Consider the following 25,668-nt stretch of genomic DNA (forward strand, 5'->3'; position numbering starts at 1 on the left):
GCACAGACGAGCAACTGCCTTGCCTTGCTCAGTTACCCATTGCAGTTTACTATAAAGACCCGGATCAGGCCTACACAGTCTGTGGCTCCTTGCTGAGTTCACAACTCAACCCCTGCCCATAGCTAGGTACTAGTGGGAATCTAAGGGGGCGGCAAATCAGTACCGAACAGTTGGACTACAAACAGGGGTACCATAATATGTTTAAAGCAATGGGCAACCTGATAGAACAGTGGTTCTCACACATTTAGCACCGGGACCCACTTTTTAGAATGAGAATCTGTCAGGACCCATCGGAAGTGATGCCATGACCGGAAGTGACATCATCAAGCAAGAAAATTTTTTGATAATCCTAGGCTGTAATCCTACCCACACTTACCCAAGAACAAGTCCCATTTACTATCATTGTTAAAAGAATATACATAGTAGCTTGTTAAAAGTACAGATCTGTGTAACATTTCCCCAAATGCAGTCACATACCTTGGTAGCATCAAGCCTATTAATAATAAAATACTGAAATGAATGGGGACCCACTTGACATTGGCTTGTGACCCACCTAGTGGGTCCCGACCCACAATTTGAGAAACACTGAGATAGAATATGACCTAGTTGCTTTCTCTTCTATCTCTATGAGTAAAAGGCAAAATATTTTTATTTTAAAAATGTAGGGAAGAGGCTGCTATATCCCCAGAGGTGATCAGGCTTCCCTGGGGCTACAGCCATGATTCAGCACACCAGCCATGTCTTGTGAGTGACCATTCAATGCCCTGATTGATCTTTTTCTGTGTGTCTGAGATTGCAAAAGGAGGACAGCTGTCAATCCCCTGACAGCCCTGACACACATGCCTGGTGGGTGTCGTAATTTCACCTTGGCAGGTCACCAACTCTGCAGGCCTGAATGCAAAGTGTTTTAAATACTCCCAGAGCCCATCTAAATGCTAAATATTGTGAATTGTCACCTGGTTCTTTGAACTCAGTTAGAAAGGAACTACCAAAGTAGTTGTTGTTTTCTCAGGGACCACATCCTGGGAAACAGCAGCATTGAGACCAGGTTTGTGAAACAACAGCCAAGTTGGACAAAGATTTGAGAGCTATCGAGCAATTGCATTGTGCAGAGACCCAGCAGCTGAAGTGTTGTTGAACTTCAGATATTTTCATGAAAGCCAACAAATACGTCAAAACTGCTCTCTTTCCCTTCCTTTTTCTGTACACAGCCTTTGTAGAAATAGGGTTGCCAGTTCTCAGGTTCACATTTTGGAGGGCTATGTTTGGAACTCTGTGCTAGTGGCCCAATCTCCAGTCACCCCCCACCACTCTCCTCTTCCATATATGAATGTACGTTGCTGGCATGGCACTCTGCCTCTCTAATTGGCTTGAAAAGAGATGACGAGAGAGGGATTAGGGATCAATTGATAGTTGGCAATCATATAACATCATCAGGCCCCACCTTTTGAATCTCAGGTTTGACCTGGCATTTATCAGGCAAAACAAGCCAAACACAGGTGCCACGGATTCCTTAACAGCCCAGTCCTATTGGGTCTTATGCTGATGCACCTCACAGCCACTAGGACAGGGGTAGGCAACCTTAAACACTCAAAGAGCCATTTGGACCCATTTTCCAGAGAGAGAAAAAACCTTGGGAGCCACAAAACCCTTTTGACATCTAAAATGAAGATAACATTGCATATATAGTTTTTGTTTTTGTTTTTACCTTTATGTTCTTATAGGTCCCATTTTTATAATGTAGCCCCCTCTTGTAGCTTTTAGTTAGTTTTGTCATACATTCTTGTCCTGTGTTTTCAGATGCCTGGTCCTCTATGATGTTTTGCCTGATTTCAAGTCCATTCTCTGCCTGGAGAATTATGCCCACTTTAAGCAGATTAGCTCCCCTTCTTTCCCCCAACAAATGACCCTGGTTCTGCCCTGCAGTCCTGCTAGACCCCACCTCCAGGGTAGCTCGCCTGTTCAACCTGCAGAGGTCCTCTCTCCTGCCAGCAGCCTCCCACCACTACAGCAGACCCACTACAGCTGGTCTTCAACCAGGTCTCAATCCAGGGGAGGACCTGTCCTCTAATTCCCTGACTGTGGAATATTTTAGTAGCCTTTGGTGAGGGACCATGTCAAACGCCTTCTGAAAGTCCAGATATATAATGTCCACGGGTTCTCCCGCATCCACATGCCTGTTGACCTTTTCAAAGAATTCTAAAAGGTTTGTGAGGCAAGACTTACCCTTTCAGAAGCCATGCTGATTCTCCCTCAGCAAGGCCTGTTCATCTATGTGTTTTGAGATTCTATCTTTGATGAGGCATTCCACCATCTTACCTGGTATAGATGTTAGGCTGATTGACCTATAGTTTCCCGGGTCCCCCCTCTTTCCCTTTTTAAAGATCGGCATGACATTTGCTATCCTCCAATCCTCTGGCACCATGGCCGTTTTGAGGGACAAGTTGCATATTTTAGTCAAGAGATCAGCAACTTCATTCTTCCTTAATAACTCTAAGGTGGATGCCATCAGGGCCGGGTGACTTATTGATCTTTAATTATCAATGAGGTCTGAAACATCTTCTCTTTTAACCTCTATCTGACATTTCCTTAGTCAGGACGGGCCATTTGGGCAGTGGTATCTGCCCGAGGTCTTCTGCCGTGAAGACAGATGCAAAGAACTCATTCAATTTTTCTGCCATCTCTAAGTCTCCTTTTATCTCCTCTTTCCCTCCCTCACCATCCAGAGGGCCAACCGCTTCTCTGGCGGGTTTCCTGCTTCTAACATATTTGAAGAAGCTTTTATTATTCCCCTTAATGTTGCTGGCCATGCGTTCCTCATAGTCACTCTTGACCTCCCATATCACCTTCTTACATTTCTTTTGCCACCGTTTATGTTCCTTTTTATTCTCCTTATTAGGGTAAAACTTCAATTTATGGAAGGAAGCTTCCTTGCCCTTTAAGGCCTCTCTAACTTGGCTGGTTAGCCATGCGGGCACCCTCCTGGACTTAGTCGAGCCCTTCTTCCTTTGCAGTATACACTTCCGCTGGGCCTCTATTACTGTTGATTTGGGCAACCTCCATGCTCTCTATAGAGATTGGACTCTTTTTTACCTTCCCTTTCAACCTCCTTCTAACCAGCCTCCTCATTTGAGGGAAGTCCATTCATTGGAAGTCAAGGGTTTATGTGAGAGATTTGCCTGGTATTCTTCCCCCAACATGCATGTCAAAACGGATCACAGCATGATCACTGTTCCCCAATGGCTCAGTAACACTGTCATCTCTAACCAGGTCCTGAGTACTGCACAATATTAAATCCAGAGTCACCTGTCCTCTGGTGGGCTCCATGACTAGCTGCTCTAAGGCACAGTCATTTAGCATGTCAAGGAGTCCGGTCTCCTTTTCGTGACCAGAACACAAATTGACCCAGTCAATATGAGGATAATTGAAGTCCCCCATGATTACAACCCTGTCCCTTCTTGTCACCTCCCTGATCTGTTTCCTCATTTCAAGGTCCCCTTCAGCAATTCACACTAACTCCAGCAATTCACACTAACAACCATTTTAGCAAGATATTCCCAGAAAATGGAAGTAGAGACAAAAGAGAAACAATGATTTGCAGGTACCAGAAGATGGAAATGTTCCCTGGGGCACTGAGAGCTTATTTCACTCAAATATGTAAGAACTTGTCAGAGTTCCTTGAGCTGTCAGTAGTGAAATTTTAGGGTAATTTTACCATATATAAGGCCTCCGAACCGATCAGAAATATGTATAGTGCTTTTTAAGAAATCTAACTGCAGGAGTCAAAATAGCAAGGAAAGTATCTTCAGCCCCTACAGAGAAAATATGGACATTGCTGGGTTTGACTTGTATTCATTCAGCAAGTACTTCTAGTGAGAAGCCACATTAAGACCACGGGAAATTTTTTAGGAAATCTAGTTAAGGGAAGTTACATTTTTGTACCACAGAGATTTGTATCTAACTACAATACTAGAAAGAAACACTAACCAAAGAACTTGTTTTTTTTTTTTTTTTATAAAAACCCACTTTTTTCTCATCTTTTCAGAATTAAGGCTGCAAATCTACATGTAGTGTCTTGATTATCCTCCACTGTGAAATCAAATAGGCAAGCTGACTAGATAAGACCATATATATATATATATATATTTCCTGTTCTCTGATTACTCTTATTTCAGTGCGGGCACTTGGAAGCAAGTAGCTCCATATTCTATTGCTAATCCAATATTAGCTTTATATTTGGTTGTTAATCCACTTTTTATTGCATGCCATAAACAGTTCAAAGATGCAGAGTCATTTGAGTTGAAAAACAATGGGATTGATTTCCTGCCATTGAGCCAAGGAAGAAGCTTTTTTTTTGGGGGGGGGGGGGGGAATTAGTTCAGTAGAAGAGAGTAGCTATATGAAAGTTGCAAACAGTAATATGTATAATATTATATCCATATATGCCAGCTTTCAGAACTTTTCTTTGAATGAATGAACATAAGAATATCTGTGACATTATAGCAAGAACAACTTAATTGCTATACTAGCTTACATTGGTCCAGTATAATATATTACCTATGGTGATTTTTATTCTTTGAGATTTGATTTGATCAAATTGCGAGCTGCTGTCATGCCGTCTCACACATTTGTGTTCTGAGCAGATCTAGAATGTGCCAGAAAAAATGAATTTTCCAGAGTGTACGCTTAACATTGTGCTGCATCTCTGATGGGGGTTATTTGTATGTCACATGGGTTTCTAAGCACACAATTCATTCATCTCATTCAAATATAAATACTTTATATTTTCAGTCGTGCACTCCTGGGCACATATCTTGCGAAGTGGCACTGAATCTCCCGATTATCTGAACTTGCGAACCTTTACCCATGCAGCTCTGTGACTATGTACACTTTTGCAGTTCTGTGTTTAGTTGACAGATACATGCTATGAAAGCTACAGTACCATCCCCCAAGGTTAAGTTGATCCTGGCTGCTAAGAACAGCCCCACTGGATCAGGCTATAGGCCAATCTAGTCCAGCTTCCTGCATCTCACAGCGGCCCACCAAATGCCCCAGGGAGCACACCGGATAATAAGAGACCTGCATCCTGGTGCCCTCCCTTGCATCCGACATAGCCCATTTCTAGAATCAGGAGGTTGCACATCCACATCATGGCTTGTAACCCATAATGGATTTTTCCTCCAGAAACTTGTCCAATCCCCTTTTAAATCCCCTTTCTGCCAGTTTGGAGAGATCCTTCTGGAGCTCCTCACAATCACGTCTGGTCTTCAACACTCGGAAAAGTTTGGTGTCATCTGCAAACTTTGCCACCTCACTGCTCACCCCTGTCTCCAGGTCATTTATGAAGAGGTTGAAAAGCACTGGACAGATCCTTGGGGCATACCACTTTTCACCTTTCTCCATTGTGAAAATTGCCCATTGACACCCACTCTGTTTCCTGGTCTTCAACCAGGTCTCAATCCAGGAGAGGACTTGCCCTCTAATTCCCCAACTGTGGAGTTCTTTTCATTAGCCTTTGGTGAGGGACCATGTCAAACGCCTTCTGAAAGTCCAGATATACGTATAATGTCCACGGGTTCTCCCGCATCCACATGCCTGTTGACCTTTTCAAAGAATTCTAAAAGGTTTGTGAGGCAAGACTTACCCTTACAGAAGCCATGCTGATTCTCCCTCAGCAAGGCCTGTTCATCTATGTGTTTTGAGATTCTACCTTTGATGAGGCATTCCACCATCTTACCTGGTATAGATGTTAGGCTGTTAGGACAAACAGGGAAAAAGGTGCAGTTGGGTTTCTGGTTAAGTAAACTACCCACAGCTGCAAAGGGATACAGGTGCTGGGAGGTATTACAGACCCAGATTACCAAGGAGAGCTGAAAGTTATTCTCTACAGTGGCAGCAAGGACAATTTCACATGTCATGCTGGGCAGCAGATCGCACAGCTGATCTGTGAGAAGTGCAATATGGCAGCTGTCCGGGGAGTGGATGGCCCAGGGAAGCCCACTGTTAGAGGAGATCAGGGGTTTGGCTCTACAGATCAGGAGATGTGTAGTGGTCAGAAATTTTGGGTTGTGTATCTCCATTAGCCAGATGAAGCTGGGGAGATCATCAGTCAGGGACCAGGAGCCACATACTGGGTAATGGTAACAGGGAAGGACTCTCCTGTTAGTTGATAGTCTTGACAAAGGAAAGCTAAAGCGAAGGGAATGAAATTATGCAGATAACACTCCACTTGTGAGTTTTTTCATGAAGAACTGAAAGGAAAGGAGAAGGACAAGAACAGTGATGGACCAAAACAAGAGGAATCACTGGAACACCAAGGGGTGGATTGTAATGGAAGATCAGAAGATCATCAGGTGCATGATGTAGTGTTGACAGCATGTTTTGACAGCTGTTTGACAGGTCTGGGAAGGGCAGGGCTGGCTCCACAGCTGTAATCAATCAAGGCCAATGGAGACTCTGATGGACACCTGAGCTTCATTTGACCTTGATGGGACTTTGAATGGACATGGACTGAAGAGATGGCTCAGCTGAGCCTAATTTGGACTTAATGGGACATCCAAGGATAAAAGGCAGCTTCAGAAGGAGCAAAGCTACCCTGACCCAGAGGGAACCTGACCAAGAGGCTACCTGAACCCAGACCTACAGGACAGACACACGGGAGAAGGGGACTGCCAGGACTCTGCTGGAGGACACAGAAGAGAGGACTGCCAGGACCCTGCTGGAAGAGACACTCTGCTGCAGAGGACACAGAGGAGGGACTCTGCTGCAGAAGACTGAACTGGGAAGATTGGACTGTGCTTTGGAGACTGGATTGGACTTGGACTGGAGGCATCAGACCTTTACCCACTGAGTTAAGTGGGGTTTTGGGGAGGGAAAGCCTCTGGACAAGAGAACTTGGAGGGAATGTCAGTGTTTGTAGCAATAAATTCTTGTTAATTGCTATAGATAAGGAGTTGTGTTCATTTCTTTGCACATCACAGCTGTTGTTTCTAGAGATAAGGACGGGTTAATTAGCAAAAGTGGGCATTGGGAACATTTTTTGTACAGGACACCTTGCTTGGCTGCAAGTTATCCATAATACCTCTGAAAGCCTCTTTTTGGTGCTTTGATATGAACTTTCCTTGACCTGCAATGCAACACTGAATACTTGTGGGAAAATAAGCAGTGCTTCCTGTCATGATGATGCCACCAGATGATCCGGAAATTACTAAAGGTCAGCTGTGTCCCATTGGCTTGAATGGAAACAATGCACTGGGGAACACTGTACAGTCCCCTTAGTGCTTCTTGCTATATTGTAACCTGGGTTGGGCCACAGATGGATAAATTATACTGGTTGTCAGTGTTGCATTATTGACCCTCCCTACTCAGCAATGCAAATCTATGAATCTTCCCTGACATCATAGTTGTTCAGCCACTGTGACAGGAAGAGGTGGGGCTTGCGAATGACAATCGATGGGCGTCTGGGCAGCAACCAGCTTTTGCCACATTTATACGTCTCTCAGAGCCATGAAATGCGTTGCATGTTTGCAGTGGCAAATTGCTTAACACACACACACACACACACACACACACACACACACACACACACATAAAGATCAATTCCACTTCCACTGAAGTTTATTATGGGAAGGATGCCATTTATTATTTCAGTGGGAGGGTGAAAGGACAAGCTCATTGTATTTTAAATGTTGTGCTGCTCATGGAATTCAACCTCATAGTCCCAAATATACAGCAGGAACGTCTAAGTCTGGCAGGAAGTCTATCAGGAGGCAATGCTTGCCCTCTCAGACCATCAAAGCACAAATGTAGGAAGCTGGCTTTTAAAAGATGGGACACAGATCAGCGCTGAAGAATGAAACCAGAAATTACTCAGACAATAGGAAGCTAGACATCGCATGGAATGTATTGCTTACTGGAATGGCAGAGGCATGCCACGCTCCCAAAAAAAGAAAGGCTGGCTCATTTGGGCTGCCATTCTTAGAACACGTATCCTGCAGCTGCATCACATCCATGATGGTTACCAAGAATCTGATTGTGTTTAGCTCATACCACTTGATTGATTGTTTTATTTTCCACATATTTATACCACTCTTCCTCCAAGGAGCTCAGGGCGGTGTACACAGTTCCTCCCCTCCTTTTGTCCTCATAACAACCTTGTGAAGTAATGGAGGCTGAGAGATAGTGACTGGTCCAGGGTCACCCAGGAAGCTTCCTGGCTGAGTGGGGTTTTGACCCTGGATATTCCCGGTATAAGTCCAACTTCAGAACCGCTACACTAGAAGGCCATTATACTCCATTATAGAACATTGCAACAATTGTCCAATCTTCTCTGCACTCAGAAGTGGCCCATGACATTTTAATGCCTGAATAACACCCCCCACTCTGCCCATTCAGTCAGTTCAGTCTCCTGCCCTCTTACTGGCTGTTCTTCAATCAGTAATGGGCAGTCACCTTGCAATCAGCAGGTGGGCCCACTGCTGTTAACGTCACCTCCACAGGTACTAAATTCTTTAAGGAGAGAGAGAGAGAGAGAGCGCAACACTCGAGAGTTGGGTCAGAGCCACCTCTCTTCTGTGGTGCTCTTGGCCAGAGCAAGCAAGCCAATGAGTGAGAAAGAGGGAGTGTAGATCACCTAAAAATGTGCTGCTTCCCCTGGTTTGCCACCCAAGAAAGCCTGTTGCTGCCTAGGAGAGCCAGCCCTGCCTTGTGATGAGTCCATTCAGTCATTGTGGATGCAGAGAAGCAGCAGAATTGATTACCTCCTAAAGAAGCTGTCCAATACGTCTCTGCATGAGTAACTGTTCTGCATTTGCCCGCTTCCAATCAAAAGGCACACCCAAATCCATGACATGCAGAAATGCAGGGAATGAATTTATTTGAGGGCAAGTAAGTCTTACTGCTTCACGGTCTTATCATTAGAAAAGGTATTGAGAACAAAACGGCTAATATTATAATGCCGTTGTACAAATCTATGGTAAGGCCACACCTAGAGAATTGCGTCCAGTTCTGGTCTCAAAAAAGACATAGTGGAAATGGAAAAGGTGCAAAAGAGAGTAACTAAGATGATTGCTGGGCTGGGGCACCTTCCTTATGAGGAAAGGCTATGGCGTTTGGGCTTCTTCAGCCTAGAAAAGAGACGCCTGAGGGGGGACATGGTTGAGACATACAAAATTATGCATGGGAAAGATAAAGTGGATAGGGAGATGCTCTTTACACTCTCACATAACACCAGAGCCAGGGGACATCCACTAAAATTGAGTGTTGGGAGGGTTAGGACAGACAAAAGAAAATATTTCTTTACTTAGCGTGTGGTCAGTCTGTGGAACTCCTTGCCGCAGGATGTGGTGACCACATCTGGCCTGGATGCCTTTAAAAGGGGATTGGACAAGTTTCTGGAGGAAAATTCCATTACGGGTTACAAGCCATGATGTGTATGTGCAACCTCCTGATTTTAGAAATGGGCTATGTCAGAATGCCAGATGCAAGGGAGGGCACTAGGATGCAGGTCTCTTGTTATCCGGTGTGCTCCCTGGGACATTTGGTGGGCTGCCGTGAGATACAGGAAGTTGGACTAGATGGGCATAGGCCTGATCCAGTGGGGCTGTTCTTATGTTTCTTATCCCTCTGCACCATCAAGGTGGCAGAAGAAGGTGGTATTCTTCCTCTCTTTGCACAGTTAATTCCCACAATCTGCCTGCTATCTTTGGTCCCAATCATGCAATCCTTTCAGAGACAGAAGAATGGAATTCTATTTCTATGAACTAAAGAAGCGCAGTGATAAAAAACGGTATTTTAAGGGGTTCTTAAAGGTTGATGCTGATAATCCCATTCAGCAGTTTCAAGACTACTGTAACTGCAAGACTGACTGGGAAGTTTATAATTGAAATATCTGTCCTCGTGTGATATACATCTATCTGATAAAACAGGCTTGCCACTGCCAGGTCCTTTGTAGAAGTCCATTGTATTGATTACAGCTGAGTCAGATGTGTAATTTCCCTAGTTACTTTCTTTCCAAATGACAACAATGTAGTTAAAAGAGAGTGTCGTGCTAAAGAAGGGCATTCATTGAGTGCATTTCAAATCTCTGTTTGGCCACAGATGGAGCAGTCTTAGGCAAACCACCAACTTTCAGCATTGGCCTCAATATGTAGTATGGAGAACACATGTGAAGAGACGTGGAACAAAGAAATGGCCAAAAAGTATACACTAAGGGCCCAATTTTTTTTTTTTTGGGGGGGGGGGTTGCCTTTTGCAAATGCTTCCAGTCCCTTGTGCAAAAATGCACCTACATTTGTGATCTTTTGCAGGATGGTTTGTGCAAGTCAGCAATGGGTGTTTGCCCCTTGTGTTGGGGTAGGTGACAGGGGAAGCGGAAGCACGTCACCCCTTGTCTTGTCATGGTACACTGATGGTCAATGAAACCATCAGCACAGCTCAGCACATCAGGGAGCCATGGCCTGCTTGTCAGAAGGATGCCTTTCCTCTCCCCAACCCCATTTTGAGTGAGGACAATTTGAGGGTTTCCTGTGCCCTCCTGACATGAACATGTAGTGAAATCTGACTGCCTTCATAGCACTGGCTTCCCCATCAGCCTGACTATGCAGACTTTGATGGCTTGTAATTCTGGGATCATTGAGTGAATGAGGAAGAGCATCTAACAAAGTGGAGGGGTCGGTGCCAAAAGCAGCAACAGATCAGGTTGCCAACAGGGACTAAAGAGCCAAGATAACTTTCGGGGAAGACATTTCCGCCCATTCCAAACCCACACCTTATGCCCCTAAAATTTCAGGAGGCAACAATGCAGTCCATTCCTAGTACATGGTACATTTTAAAAGGAGCTTGAATAAAGGGAATTAGCAAGCTCTCAGTGTTATCACAGCTTGCACATTCCATTCCATTCCATGCCCCACATGTTCCTTTCAATTCAACCCCCACATCATAGAAACAATAAAAATCACAATTCACTTATATCTCTCTTCCCGTCTTCAGAATGCACAAATTGACTTTCTTATCCCCTGTAATTTCATGCCCTGGCTCCTCTCACTTGCCCATTATCAGGTATCTCCTCCCTTCTGCCTCTCATACAACCCCTCACTTTCACCATAACTTTACCCTCTTCACTTTTGCTGTTCATGATAGGACCAGAAGTTTCCTTATAAGTAAATCCCCTAATAGGAAGATAGACAACTTGTGAAGAAGGCCTGTTCTCAGAGCAGAACTTGATTAGTCTTCAGGAATTTTTATCTAGCCAGCTGACCCCATCGCACCCCACCTGCCCCTTGGGAAACAGGCGGTCAAATATGTATACATATGTTTACATAGAAAAGTCAGTTTCCTATATTCCATCATGTCAAGAAACTTAATATGGAAGGCATTGAAAGGGTCTAAATCTGACCTTTACAACAGACACTAAGGCCATCTAGGAAAGATGGGTCAAGACCCATCTCTATACCACAGTTCTATCCCCCACCAGTTTACATGATGCAGTGGTGCAGAGTGTACACTACATTCTGTGGTGGTGGGGGCAACCAGACAGCCCAAGAGAGGTAAGTGAAAATAATTTTTACTTACCTCCCAGCAGGCTGCCTAGTTACCAGAGATGGAAACTGGAGTCAGGTGACTTGAGTCTGAGGCACTACAACACATGTTTTTTGCAAACTCATGTACCCTCAAGTCATCTGTGTCAATGACTCTGGCATTGACTCGAGTCTGAGGCCACTGAACAGAAATGAGTCCCCATGCATGCTGACCTGAGTCTACCTGGGTGGGCTTACTTACCTTTTTCATGGCGTGAAAGACCTTGTGGGGCCATCATTCAGATCGGAAGAGCAGGGAAGTTCCAGCCAGGAGGCAGGGAAGGGTTAATGTTTTGCTTTTGCAGTGAGCAGGAGGTGGGGGAGGGGGCTCTCTTGTCCATCTCTGAAGGAACCGATCATCATTGGATGAAGGTTTTTTCCCTGCCAGGAGTGAGAGAAGAGTGGGGGGAGGTGGCTCCTAGCCATCCAGTAGAAATAGCATGGCTCTAGCAAGCTCATTGAAAGATCAGCCGGAATGGGACTACTTCTGAGCAAAGCTACAAAGGATTGGGTCAAAAATAAGTCTCCTGGTTGCTGCATCTGACCCTCCTGGCACTTGCCACTTCCATCCCCTCTCTCACACAATGTCCCACCCCCTCCTGCCTTGTTTACAGATAAGCTGGGGACAGCAGGGGAGTGTTTGAAGAGAACTCTCTCTCTCTCTCTCTCTCTCTCTCTCTCTCTCTCTCTCTCTCACACACACACACACACACACACACACACACACACACACCGGCAGCAGCTTTTTTTTTTTTTTGCAGACTCTGGACTCAAGTCATTTAGAGTCCCCAAAATGCTCTTGGCGACATGGAAAGTCCACCTATTAGGACTCGTTTTTGATTCAAGTTAAAGAGAGCAAGACTCATGACTCAATTCTAGTCAAGTCAAGCTGAATTTGCCCATCTCTGCTGGTTACCAATGGATCTCCTTGGAACTACACCAGTTACTTAGCTAGCATAAGTCTGATGAGCCTCAGGGGATGAATTCATGCTGGAAAATAGGATACTGACTGCTGTCACCAAAATCCACTCCCTACTGCCCTGGTTTGGCTCATCCCCTGTCCCGAGTCTCCCCTGAACCACCCCACTGCTGCCCTACCTGCTCTGATGAGGTGTCTGGGAGCTGTTGATGGACATATGGAGCTTCCATCTGTTTGTGCTGGAAGGTCCATAGTGCATGATGGCAACAGAGCATTTGCCACACCAGACTGGCTGTTACGGCAGAGGACTGGGAGACCTGTTGCCGTCTATGCCCAATTGACATTGGCTGAACTCAGAAAATCAGAACTTCCTGATTTTGAACCTTGCCTCTATTATTAATCCTTGGGGTGACCCAAAGCAAGTCACCCTATCTCAGTCTTCAAGTCTGCAATACAGTGATGATCATATGCACATATCTGAAAGGGTCCAGTAAGGATGACATCAAGATAATGCGGGTGAAATTCCAAGTGCACTTGTATAAGTGCAGCTAGTATTAGTTCCCATACAAGTGAATAGTTGCCATTCCAGGGAACTGTAGACTGCTGGATATGCTGGAGCTGTGCTTTTCAACAAGTGGTACCCTTGGTGATATTTCACAGTAGCACAAAATGGTACCTGGCCCCATTGCCATGGCCTCCTGATTTTAGAAATGGGCTATGTCAGAATGCCAGATGCAAGGGAGGGCACCAGGAGGCAGGTCTCTTGTTATCCGGTGTGCTCCCTGGGGCATTTGGTGGGCCACTGTGAGATACAGGAAGCTGGACTAGCTGGGCCTATGGCCTGACCCAGTGGGGCTGTTCTTATGTTCTTATGGACTGCATCACCTGACCTGAAAGCAAGGGGTGGCAGCCTGGTCTTTCAAAAGGTGCTGTCAGGCAAGCAGAACAGAGGCGAGATTAGGAGGCAGCAGCAATTGAAGAAGTCTTTTCTGTGCTGCCAAGATAACTGTGGAGCAAGCAGTGGCCACCTCTAGAGGGTGGTGGTACTCAAAAAAAGTGGTACTTGCAAAGGTGATGCTTGGAAAGTGGCACTTGCAAGAAACGGTTGTATTGTTGGAGTGAGAACAAAACTTGTCCTCTAACCTTGACCCTGGCATCCCAAGGAGTTAGATATGTGCATATTTTTGCAGGGAGAACACAGAGATTAACCATACCCCCAAGGACCTTCCAGGCCTTCTTACATATGTCCATGCATGCACACACAAAGTACATTGCTTTGAGATATATATTTAACTCTTCATTGATTGAAAAGGCCCATGAAATTCCCCTGTTAAAACTATTCAACTATTAAAACAAGGGCCTTTGAGAGTGTGTTCTCTCAAAAGGATACTGGCAACAGTAATCCAAAAGGTTATTTTCCAATTTATGAAAGAATCTTTTGCCACTGAACAGTCCCAACTTCTAATCCTGGTATTCGTTAGCAGTCAAAAGACCTGGATCCCCTAGAGATGTCTTTGCAAATCTGCAAATTAAGGTTCCTGAAATCTGGACGTGAGCCCAGAGTATTTTACTGAATTAGGTTTTGTCCTTGCATTGTAATTAAAGTAGCAACCCTGGAACATGCTCAGTACAGATTTCCCCCCCCCCCTCTCTGTTCAGAACAGATCTTTTCTGAAAACTCATGTACTCTGTGTTGGCAATTCCCAGTCGGTAGGTTAGGACACCACAGAATGTCACCAAAGCTCTCTCGATATAGTGAGGTTGCCAGTATTAGGGCAAGGTCAGGAGAAGTGTGCCACATTGCTGAAAGATTAAAAAGCATCCTGAACATGTAGGTATGTTTTTTGCCAGGATATGTAGATGTGGAGAGAGCCAGCTATGTGCAGGGCACAGAGTACATGGGTCCCACGGATAGCATTCTAATATGGGCTGAAGAACAACTAGAAAAATGCCCGTTATTATGGTAGGTGGGTGTATATTATGGTGGTAGGGTTTATATAGTGCAAGAACCCCAGGGAGTGCAGTGTTTTTCTGAATTCAGAGACATGTTGCACCTTCCTCTTTGCTTCTCAGTTAGTGATTGATAGGTCACCCAGTGTCAGGATTAGAGAGCAAGTCTGCCCTCAATCCAATAATATTCCCATGTGAATTGCTTCACTTTCTCCCCATTCATTTACAAGTAGGAAATTAAGATGACGCTGTTAGGCTCTTCTATAGTCTATTGGAGTGGGTAGAAAGTAGATCAAGATCTTCTGGTAGATTGCTGGGTGATTCACAGTAGACCACACCACACTTTTTTTTTACTCTCAATTGTTTAACAGCAGCAAAAAAAATGGTTGGCAACCTTCAGTCTCGAAAGACTATGGTATAAGCCTACAGCACCTGGTATTCCCAGGTGGTCTCCCATCCAAGTACTAACCAGGCCTGACCCTGCTTAGCTTCCAAGATTAGACAAGATCAGGCATGTGCAGGGTAACAGCAGCAGCACCAATTTTTTTCCTACAATTGGCCCAATCCTATCCTTTCCAGCTGAGGTTCTAGCACCTCTTCCACTGGCACTGACTGCTGTAAAGTCGTAAAATGTACTCCAGTAGCAAGTACAGCAAAATGTACTCCAGCAGTGCCAGTGGCATAGCTAAGGGGGTGCAGGGGGTAGCAGTTGCACCGGGTATCAAGCTTTAGGGGGGCAACAAGCTGAACTTGACACTAGTGACCCAAATTGTGAAAATCTTGGTATGTAAGAATAATACCATCATGTTATATATCACTGGAAAGGTAATTTAATGCAGAATGCAGTGAAATAAACTGCATTGGAATATCTTTATCCTATCAAAAGTTATGGCCAATTAACCAGAAAATGAAAACACAACTGTCTTGTGGAACAAATAGTGGATTTGCTTAACTCCAAACCGACCTATGAGACTGATTGTTCTGAGTGCCAATGAGATGTTATTATGATATAGCATGGAATTAATAACTTTATATTTATTTACTTAATTAAATTTGATTTTATCATGCAGGGGCTCTGCAAAATCTTGTAGACCCCAGGTAGCAGATAGATGCCTTAGCTACACCACTGATTGGGGAGAGGCAGTAGAGCAAGTGGGTGGTGAGCTGCTGTGGGGGGGGGGGAGGAGGTGATTTCCTAACAATTTTCACTTTTTAAAAAGCCCGGGCATGATATCACTTCCGGTTGTGACATCACTTCTGGGGCAACATTTTGAACTTGGCACCGGGCTACATGATCATTAGCCACACCCCTGAGCACTGCACTGCTGGAGATGCTAGCAGGAAGGCTGCAGCCTTCCCATTCGTGTCATTGGCTCTCCTTTCGTCCACCAGAGAAGTCAGCAGAGGAGACAGGAGGGGTGGGAGAGGGGATAACGGGGGCAGGAAAGGGGAAAAATTGGGCAGGGAATGGGTGTAATAGGGATTGAAAGTGGATGGAAAGGGATGGAAATGCAGGGAGATTGGATCCGGATCTGGATCCTATCCCCCTTTCCTGCCCCCGTTACACCCTCTCCCACCCTGTCTCCCTGCCCCTTTCTCTCCTCCGACTTGCGCTAGTGAAATCACTAGTGCAAGTCCAAGGAGACCCCTTGTGGAGTGGAAGGCTTATAGAGGTGTAGGGGGATTTAAAGCCCCTCTCTCTGCCATTCCATCTCCCCCTCCCACACACACACACACTGGATACAGCATGTCCAGTTTTGGGGCAGCTGCAGCAGCAGGGGCAGGGAGAGGGAGGATAGGGCTGGGCTCTCAAACTGATGAAATGAAGAAACTAAAGCATGAAACAGAACTAGTTGCTTGTATGGAACAGTTGAAAACCAGCTTGTCAGTGGTGGCAGGGCTGGTTCAAGATCTCTTACAGAGACATATGCCACGTGCTACCCCCTCCCCCCCCCCCCGTTTTCTGGGGCTGTACCAGCTTCTATTCCTCCCATTCCTTGTTGTGGGTGCCATGCAGGCTGGGAAAGCCACAATCCACTAATCAAACTCACTGGTGCAGGATCATTTTAGGCCACACTGCATCCATTTTCTTCCCCAGAAGATGTTTCCTAAATGTCTGGTTTGGAGTTAAAATGCTCCACTAGGAGTGGCAGAAAACCCACATAGTTGTGCTCTCCAAAAACTCTGAAATAAATGATTAGAAGGAATAGAAGCTTATCAAGCAAGGGAAAGCACTAACTCCACCCAAGGGATAATTTACCTATTACAATCCCTGAGACCTTGTTTGGGACCTCCCAGTGCTATTATTTCTTCAAGGGCTTCCCTTTGTAAACATATGCTGGGGAGAAGTATTGAATTCCAGCTGTTTCCAGCTGTAAATCCTTGAACATTAATATTTACATGGGGGGGGGGGGTTGCATTCATTGTTGCATTCCCTTCCTGCATTCCTTTCTCCTTTCAACCGCCACCCCCCATGAAGCACAACCCCCCACCCCCTGCTCTGAAATATCTCAAACTTTGTGTGCTCCTGAATTACTAAGAATCTTACGACATCACCAAATTGCATCTGCAAGATTCTCAGCAGAGCAGACATATGAAAAGCAGGCAGGGGGTGGGATCTGCAGAGTTGGTTTATTCAAGGCTTGTCATCTAAATGTTTATGGAAGTCAGCAAGTCAGGGGGCAGGCTAGTGGAAGGGCAGCGCATGAATTATGAGTATCTTGCTGTCACTCAGCCAACTTAAAACAATTGGCACTACAACAGTCCTCTGACAGCAAGCCCAAGTCATTCTTCTTGCTAGGAGTCTTTGTTTTCTGCTGCGTGCTTTACAAACAACACAATCGACTCAGATGGTTCCATGCCGCTAAGGAAGAACTGGAAACGGATAAAGCAACCCACCACTCAGACATGGAATGTCTTTTCGGTGCCAGGATTCTGCTCTGGAACAAGGTCCAGGAGACAGTCTAGATAGAACATGTCCTGATTCTCAATCTGCGGAGTGAGCAGGCTGCTTGGAAGTGGGACACCCTAGATATAAAGTTCCTGGAAAGAGAGAGTCTCCTTCTTCCCACCACCATCAGCAACAAGGGAATGAGTTGAATATACCCAGGCAGAACTGACAGTGGATTTGAAGGGATGCCATGGAGAGCAGAGATGTCTGAATCCATCCATAGAACCTGTTTTTGTTGCTGCTTCAAGTGCACCATGGAAAACATCCTGGGAGGGGCACATTTGGGGAGGCTTAGACATTTGCTGGGTTGATCTTGTGATTACACTTAGGGAGAGCCATTGCTTTGTTCTTCTAATGAAGTTTCCCTGTACCAGTGAAGGTTCCGAAACCTTTCCAAGGGTTTTGGAAGGGAGCTAGCAATGTCCTGTTCTATTTCACATCTGACGGGACTGGGAAATATAGATTTTTGGGAAATATAGATTTTTATTTTAAAAGTTTCATACTACATACTGACGGGACTAGGGCTTCATTTTATTAATCGTTCCACACAACAGGTGCAACTGCAGCGAGGGTGTACGCCTGCATCTGTAGAACTAGTGCCTAGTTATCTGGTTGGAGTCCACTTTTTTACCCTGTTTTAGAAGGGAACTCAACTTTGTAAAAGTTTGAAAAACACTGGTCTAACAAGAGCTAGAGGAAGGGCAAGAGATGAAGAGAAAGAGAAAAACATCTTCCCAGGGTGTTCCAGCCCTTACACCTCTAATTTTCGTAACTGACTGCTGCCCAGATCTTTTACATCAAAAATCCCTGAAGAAGTTGAAGAGGTTACACTGAGAAGTTTCAGCTAGCAGCTCCTTTCCAGTTCCTGCTATGAGCTTTTTTTGGAAAAATGTTTCTCCAAGAGATATTGCAGAAAAGGTGAAGAAATATCTCAGGTGGCTAGAGCAAACAACCTGATAATCTCACAGCCCCTTTCAACCCCTTGATGCAAATCCACTGTGACTTAAAAAAAAGTTCTTTCCCTAATTATCCAGTGCTCACAGATTAAAACCAAACAAGAATCCTCTCCCTAGCTAGCAACAACTTCTTGTTCTTTTTGCAGTCACCTTGTGGTCTAGGCTGTCTGAAGAGGGCCAGTTCACAACTTTCACCCTAACCCTCACCCGTCTTAAACTTCCATGGGAGAGCAAGTCCACCACCTATTTGGGACCAGAGCTGAATTTGACACCGGATTCTGGAAACTGAAATTATGATTTGACTGGAATTAAGGAGCTCACGAAACTGACTTCAGCAGACTGTCAACTCACCTAGGGGTCTCATCCACTCTGACTGAGAAGTGCTCTTTAGGATTTTGGACAGCGTCTTTCCCAGTCTTGCTGTCTGAGACTTTTTTTTTTTTTTAAGTAGCAATGTCTAGGGATTGGAACTGAGACCTTGTGCCTGCAAACTATATATGCTCTATCACTGTGTTGTTGAACCTTGCACCCTGATGTAGTTGGCCAATCAAAGAAAGAGGCTCCAAGTCCCAGGAAGAACTTCAGCAGCTGCCTTTTGAGAAATTAAACCCTTGATAGACCTCATCAAAAGACTTGTCATTAGATTCTCACCAGGCAGTGGGTCACATCATGCCCTGTGATTTTTTCCACAGACATTGTGTGAAGTTTTCATATCTGTAATAAGTGAAGTGCCTGTACATGGGACTGGGGGGGGGGAGGAGAGGTCAGGTGCACTCATTCAATCAATATCCAACCTCCAAAGAGCCTGCGTGCTTCAGCTGCTAGTTGATCCCAGCTTTCCATATACAACCAGTGCCAATGATTTCAAAGCTGAGTGAACGAATGTTGGGACACTCTTTGCAAGGGTGTCCCAGGGTGGGGGGTATCTGCCTTTTCCAGAACCAATTCCTGGGCCTCTAGTTGGGAATTTAGTGGCAAGACCTCTGCCCTGTGCACTTTTTCTTAGTAGTAAGTGCCACTGAGTTCAGTGGAGTATCACAAGGAAGTCTGAATAGGATTGCCTCGGGCAGCTGCTGTGGGGGGAAGTGGTTCTGTAGCAAAGCACTCAATGGCTTCTCCCCCCCCCCAAAAAAAGCACCATGTTAATGATCAGGGACGTGCAGTGAGTGGGGAGGCAGGTGAAGAAGGTGAGGTTGAGCCTCCCCACCACGTGGGTGGGAGCTTTTGGGTGCCTCACATCGCGGTGGTACTTTTTGAAGGACTCAGGTGGGGAGGCTCTACCTCACCTGCCTCCCCACTCACCGCCTGTCCCTCCTGTTAATGATTCACGTGTGTGTGTGTGTGGAACTGCACCTCCTCAAAGAGCTTCCAGGGGGCTCCCTTTCCCCAACCTGCCTTTTGGCGCCCGCCTGCTCAACTTCTGGTCAATTGCACCCCGCGAGAAGAACCGCGCAACTGAGGCAAGGAGGGACTCACCATCTCTCCGCAGGTTGGAGGCTCTCAGGGCTCGGATCGAGGAGGAGGGCCCACTCTGCGCCCCGGTGGCTGCAGAGGAGCCCTGCTGGCCGCCCAGGTTGGCCCAGACCGCCGCGGAAAGGAGGAAGGGCGCGAATAGCTGCATCGGGACCCTGGATGCTGGGCACGACGAGGAAAAACCAGCCAGCAGAGCAGCCCCCCCCCCCCCCCAAGTCCGGCTCCCTCTTCCAAAGGGTGGTCTCTCCCTCCGCAGTGCTCTTTGCAAGCAAGCCCGGGACTCCTCTGCGCCCTGCTCCAGGTCTCCTCTCCAAAGTCACCCCCAGCCACGTCCAGCACCTAAGGACTTTTCTCCTAGCTCTGGGCCAAGTTAGGGGGCCAGCAGGGGGGACAGGTTGCCCCCTCCCCTCCCCGCCCACCTGCCTCCTCCTGGGGCAGAGTGAAGCGCGATCCCCCAGCGGGACGCCCGACGGAGCGCTTTCTGGGGGGTGGGTTGGCTGCAACGCCCCCCTGGCTGCCTCCTGCCTCCCAGCCGGGCTGCCTCCCGCCACTCCTTCGCCCGGTCCGGCTTGGCTGCTGCCCAGGCTTCGGGAGCGCTCAGAGGCGGCGGGGGGTGCCGCTCAGACCAGGCACCGCAGTCCGGGCTGCGCGCACAGGCTCTCCGTGCTGCCCTTCGGAAGGGAGAGACGGCGGCGGGAATGGCACCGGCGCCTCTGGCCATGGGGCAAAGAAGGCGGTGGAGGAGCCGGACGGGGCGGGCTGGCGGGGGGGGGAGGAACGAGGGAGAGGCGCCTTCTCGTGGACTTCAGGCTGCGCAGCCCCCCCGCAGCCCGCACCGTAAGAGGAACTGAAGAGCGGTGGCGTAGCCAGAGGGGGGCAAAGCACTAAGTTTTGCAGGGAGCCTCACCGCGGCGTGCAAGGGGCCCCTCCCCATCCCCATCGGATCACTCGCCTCCCTTTTGCTCTCCGCCCGCCTGGAATGGCCCCGAAGGGCCCCTTGCCCGCCCCGGTAAGGCTCCCTGCAAAACTTAGTGCTTTGCCCTCCTCTGGCTACGCCACTGCTGAAGAGCACTCAAGGGGGGCTGGTGGAAGGGACCTGGCTCCTCCTGTAGGACTGGGGGCGAGAGGGCAGGAGAGGCCAGCTGGCACCTCTTGTGTTAGCCCACATCAAAATAATGGGCATCCCCTGGCATCTGGAAAACCCCCTCCTCTGTCAAAATCCAGAGTGGAGCCTGGCTACCCACCCTCTCCTCAGCTGGGGACTTCCAACTCATCTCTCTTTCTCTCTCCTTTCTTCCTGGTAATGTTAGTTTGTAAGCTCCTTGGGGGGCAGGGTACAGCTGGCCCTAGCCCACCCCCCCCCCCCAGCATCAGAGGCACATGCTGAATGCAGGCCCTCCCTTTACTTGTTGACCAAGCAGCTCCTCCTTCTCCAACCTCTTTCATTGGAAAAGAAAGAGGAACACAGAGAGGGGGAGGAAGTGTGGAGGCGCTCTAGCCCTCCACTTTCCTCCTCTACATTTCCTTGTCCATTCCAAACCAGGAAATGATCCAGGAAGTGCATGGAGGTGGGTGATCCTGCCAAACTGCTGCCTGAGGCAGCTACCAAAGTGGCCCTTATGAATGGACCTGCTCTGGGGGCAGAGGCTTGTTGTTGGTAAACTACAGTACTTCACACACTGAGGACACAATCCTAACCCCTTATGTCAGTGCTTTCCAGCACTGGCATAAGGGCAATGCAGCTCCAGGGTAAGGGAACAAACATTCCCTTACTTTGAGGAGGCCTCCGTAAGTGCCCCCCAACTGCAGGATACAGCACATGTCCCATTGGCACCGCTGTGCCAGTGCTAGAAAGCACTGAAATAAGGTGTTAGGATTGCGACCTGAATCTCTCTCTCTCTCTCTCTCTCTCTCTCTCTCTCTCTCTCTCTATATATATATATATATATATATAGAGAGAGAGAGAGAGAGAGAGAGAGATTATAATATAATATTATAGATTATAATATAATTATATATTTTATAATAAAAATAAAATATAATAAAATAATAAAAATATAATAAAATAAAATAAAATAATAAAAATTTTATAAAATAATAAAAATATTATATAAAAATATTTTATAATATCTATAATTATATTATAGATATAATATTAGATAAATATAATATTTTCACATTTTTATACTACCCCTTCTCCAAGGAGCTCAGGGTGATGTACATGATTCTTTCCCTCCTACATGTCCTCAGGACAACCCTATGTGGTAGGTTAGCCTGAGTGACTGGCCCAAGGACACCCTGGAAGCATTGTGACTGAGCAGGGACTTGAAACTAGATCATCCAGGGTCCAACAACAGAACCATTATAACACCCTGACTCTCATATCCCACACTCACCCCATACGTGCCCACCCATCTGCCACTCACCAAGCCCCAGCTGCACTGCCAACTCCTTTTCCTGCTCACTTCCCAAGGTCTGGTGTTTGAGTCCTGCTTAGCTGTGAAGCTCAGTGGGAGACCCTGAGCTAGACTCACTCAGTCAGCGTGGCATATCTCCCAGGGATGTTGTGAGGATACATGGCCAGGTGGGGTAAGGACTACATAGGCTATGCTGAGGGAGGAAGGGTGGGATGCAAATGTGGTAGTCGGTACAATTGTGTTACAAAAATGTGCTAGCCTTGAAACTCTGTTGTTTCTGCTGGAAATTGTTACCATAGAATGCACACTGAAGAAGGTGAAGTAGTTGACAATACCATGTGATGTTGAAGACCACATGGCAAGGATGGAAAACCATCACCCTTTAACCTTGATTTTGTTTTAAATTCTCTGTGGGTGCTTAAGGGGTGTTAAGGCCTTGAGTTTCTCTGTTGATAGAAACTCAGATGAGTTTCTACTACAGTTTGGCAGAGGAACAGATTGCCAACGGAGGTGGTGTGTTCTCCCTCACTGGAGATCTTCAAGCAGAGGCTCGACATGTACCTGCTGGAGGCAGGAGGTTGGCTATATGACCTTTTTGGTTCCTTCCAACTCTGTGATTCCATGGTAATTGTAATACCTAATCTGTATTATATGGTCTTGGATGCTCTTCATGCTCGTTTTTTCCAACCCAGGGACTGGCAGGAGCAGGTTTGGGGGCAGTCCTAAAGACTACCACCAAATGTATATTCAATGTCATTGTAAGGCTGCCTGCAATCCTAAGCATACTTATTGTGATGTGAACCGTAATGGAGTCAGTAGTACCTGATTCCGAGTAAATCAACACAACCACCTAAAATGTTCTAAACCTTTTTTTCCCCCCTGTCTTTAACACACGAGTCAGTTTTTGACCTTTGGCACAAATCTTGGGCCTGTCCCCCAATATCTGTATACCTCCTTTGATCAAACTGGAAGTGGTGCCTGAAGGAAGGCGTGTTAGAGTTGTTGACTTTCTAGATTCCATAATTCTGTGCATTTGCTATGAGCTCAAAGGATCTCCTCTATGGAGAACTCGTGCAAGGAAAGCGCCCTGCAGGTAGACCACAGCTGTGATACAAGGACATCTGCAAGAGGGATCTGAAGGCCTTAGGAGTGGACCTCAACAAGTGGGAAACCCTGGCCTCTGAGCGGCCCGCTTGGAGGCAGGCTGTGCAGCATGGCCTTTCCCAGTTTGAAGAGACACTTGGCCAACAGTCTGAGGCTAAGAGGCAAAGAAGGAAGGCCCATAGCCAGGGAGACGGACCAGGGACAGACTGCACTTGCTCCCGGTGTGGAAGGGATTGTCACTCCCGAATTGGCCTTTTCAGCCACACTAGACGCTGTTCCAGAACCACCATTCAGAGCGTGATACCATAGTCTTTCGAGACTGAAGGTTGCCAACAGTTTATGGTGATTACTGCTCAGAAAATCCATCACTTTGTTCCTTTAGCCCTCACCCAGATCCCCAATTCAAGAGTTCTGTAACAGTATGGAACTTTGGAAAAGAAGAAAAAAGGCTGAAATGCTGAGTCAACTGAAGAGCTTCTCACTTCAGTAGTAAAAGAACATATTTTTGGTCTTTTTGTTTGTTCAAGAAGTTCAAAAACAGAAAAGATCTAAAACAGCTGTGTAGATTTTAACATAATTTGGAAAAGAATATCTGGAGAAGATTAAATCTGATGAGTGAATCTCTGGAGAGTTGGTGGAACAACTGCAACATGAGCTATGAGTTGGAAGTCCCCAGCTCAAGCCTCAGGTCAGCATGAGTTCTGTGGGCATCAACAAGCTGTGATCTCAGGCTCACCCGCAACCTCCTGATTTTAGAAATGGGTTATGTCAGAATGCCAGATGCAAGGGAGGGCACCAGGATGAGGTCTCTTGTTATCTGGTGTGCTCCCTGGGGCATTTGGTGGGCCGCTGTGAGATACAGGAAGCTGGACTAGATGTGCCTATGGCCTGATCCAGTGGGGCTGTTCTTATGTTATATCTAGTATAGGATGATAATAATTGCCTTCTGTACCTATGTGAGATAACATATGTGAATCACATCAAGAAAGCACAGTATCAATGACAATCAATCCTGCAATCAAGGACTTGAACCAAATTTGAATCTGAACCCCAAAACCACTTCAGACAGGACCAGCCCGTCCATGAGGCCAACTGACGTGGTCCCATCAGGCAGCAGTTTTGTAGGGGGCGCCCATCTCTGCTGCTCACCTGCCTACACTGTTCCTCCTCCTTCCAGGCTGGATTGGAAAAGGAAGAGGGGAACAGAGAGAGGAAGAGGAAGACTACCTCCACATTTCCTCTTCCCTATGCATGATGTCAAGGTGGGGTCCACATGTGCATGGACATGGGATTGGCAAGCAAAGTCCCACTTCATGTGTGTGCGTACATAAACACACATCTTATTTTTAGTTCATCTCATCTCAAGAACTTGCAGCAAGTAACAATAAGTTGTTCTGTGTAAGCTAGAACCTCATTCTCCTGTATGAAACTGGCTGGTTGGTTTACAACTTTCTTGTATGCCCTTCTTTGGATTCCAACCTTTTCAGAAGTTTGGCACCTGGGGACCCATGAATGGTTCCTTTCTCATCTTTGAAATTCTCTCCCTAGCAAGGTGTATTGGAATTGCGGAAGATATGGCAAGGAGCTAGGATCCGTGGCATAGCTAAGGAGGTGCCGGGGGTAGCAATCATACCAAGCAACAAGCTTTAGGGAGGAACAACAAGGCTGAGCTTGACACTAGTGGCCAAAACTGTGAAAAAAATTGGTATGTACAAATAATACCATCATGTTATAGGTCATTGGAAAGGTAATTTAATGCAGAACGCAGTGAAACAAACCTCATTGGAATATCTGTGTTCTATCAAAAGTTACGACCAATTAACCGGAAAACAAATGCAACTGCCTTAAAGAACAAAAAATAAATTTCTTTAACTAAAAACTGACCTATGAGACTGATCGTTCTGAAAGCCAATGAGATGTTATTATGTCACAGCATGGAACCAATAAGGTGTTAATATGAGTCAGCTCTCATTTCCATGTATCAAAATACCACTACTCCTGCTAACTGGTAAAGAGGCACTTTTTTTTCAAATGGAGCTCCTCTGACATTTAGCATGGAGGGAATAACTGTCCCTCTTCACTCCAGCACAGTGTCTCTAACCACTAAGGGGCACACTTTTTATTTATTTTCTTAATTAAATTTTGTCATGGAGGGGGGCTACAAAATCTTCTTTGATCCCAGGTAGCATAAGATGCCTTAGCTATGCCACTGGCTGAGGGCAGGTGGCAGATCAAGTGGGTGGTGAACTGCTGGGGGAAGGAGGCAAGTTTCCCCCAATTTGCACTTTTAAAAAGCCCAGGTGTGATGTCACTTCTGGTTGTG

General features: G+C 46.3%; 1 protein-coding gene across 1 annotated transcript in view; it reads right to left on the reverse strand.

The window, feature by feature from the left end:
* Nucleotides 1-20,545, reverse strand: part of PDGFD (platelet derived growth factor D) — a 168,401-nt gene extending 147,856 nt beyond the window's left edge. The window contains exons 1-2 of the mRNA XM_066619548.1: nucleotides 20,350-20,545; nucleotides 19,828-19,986 (exon numbers count right to left, since the gene is read on the reverse strand). Coding sequence (XP_066475645.1) covers nucleotides 19,828-19,986; nucleotides 20,350-20,545 — 355 coding nt within the window. The remainder of the gene's footprint in view (nucleotides 1-19,827; nucleotides 19,987-20,349) is intronic.
* Between the last annotated feature and the right edge of the window lie 5,123 nt (nucleotides 20,546-25,668).

This window comes from Tiliqua scincoides, chromosome 3 (assembly GCF_035046505.1).
Source record: "Tiliqua scincoides isolate rTilSci1 chromosome 3, rTilSci1.hap2, whole genome shotgun sequence".
Lineage (NCBI taxonomy): Eukaryota > Metazoa > Chordata > Lepidosauria > Squamata > Scincidae > Tiliqua > Tiliqua scincoides.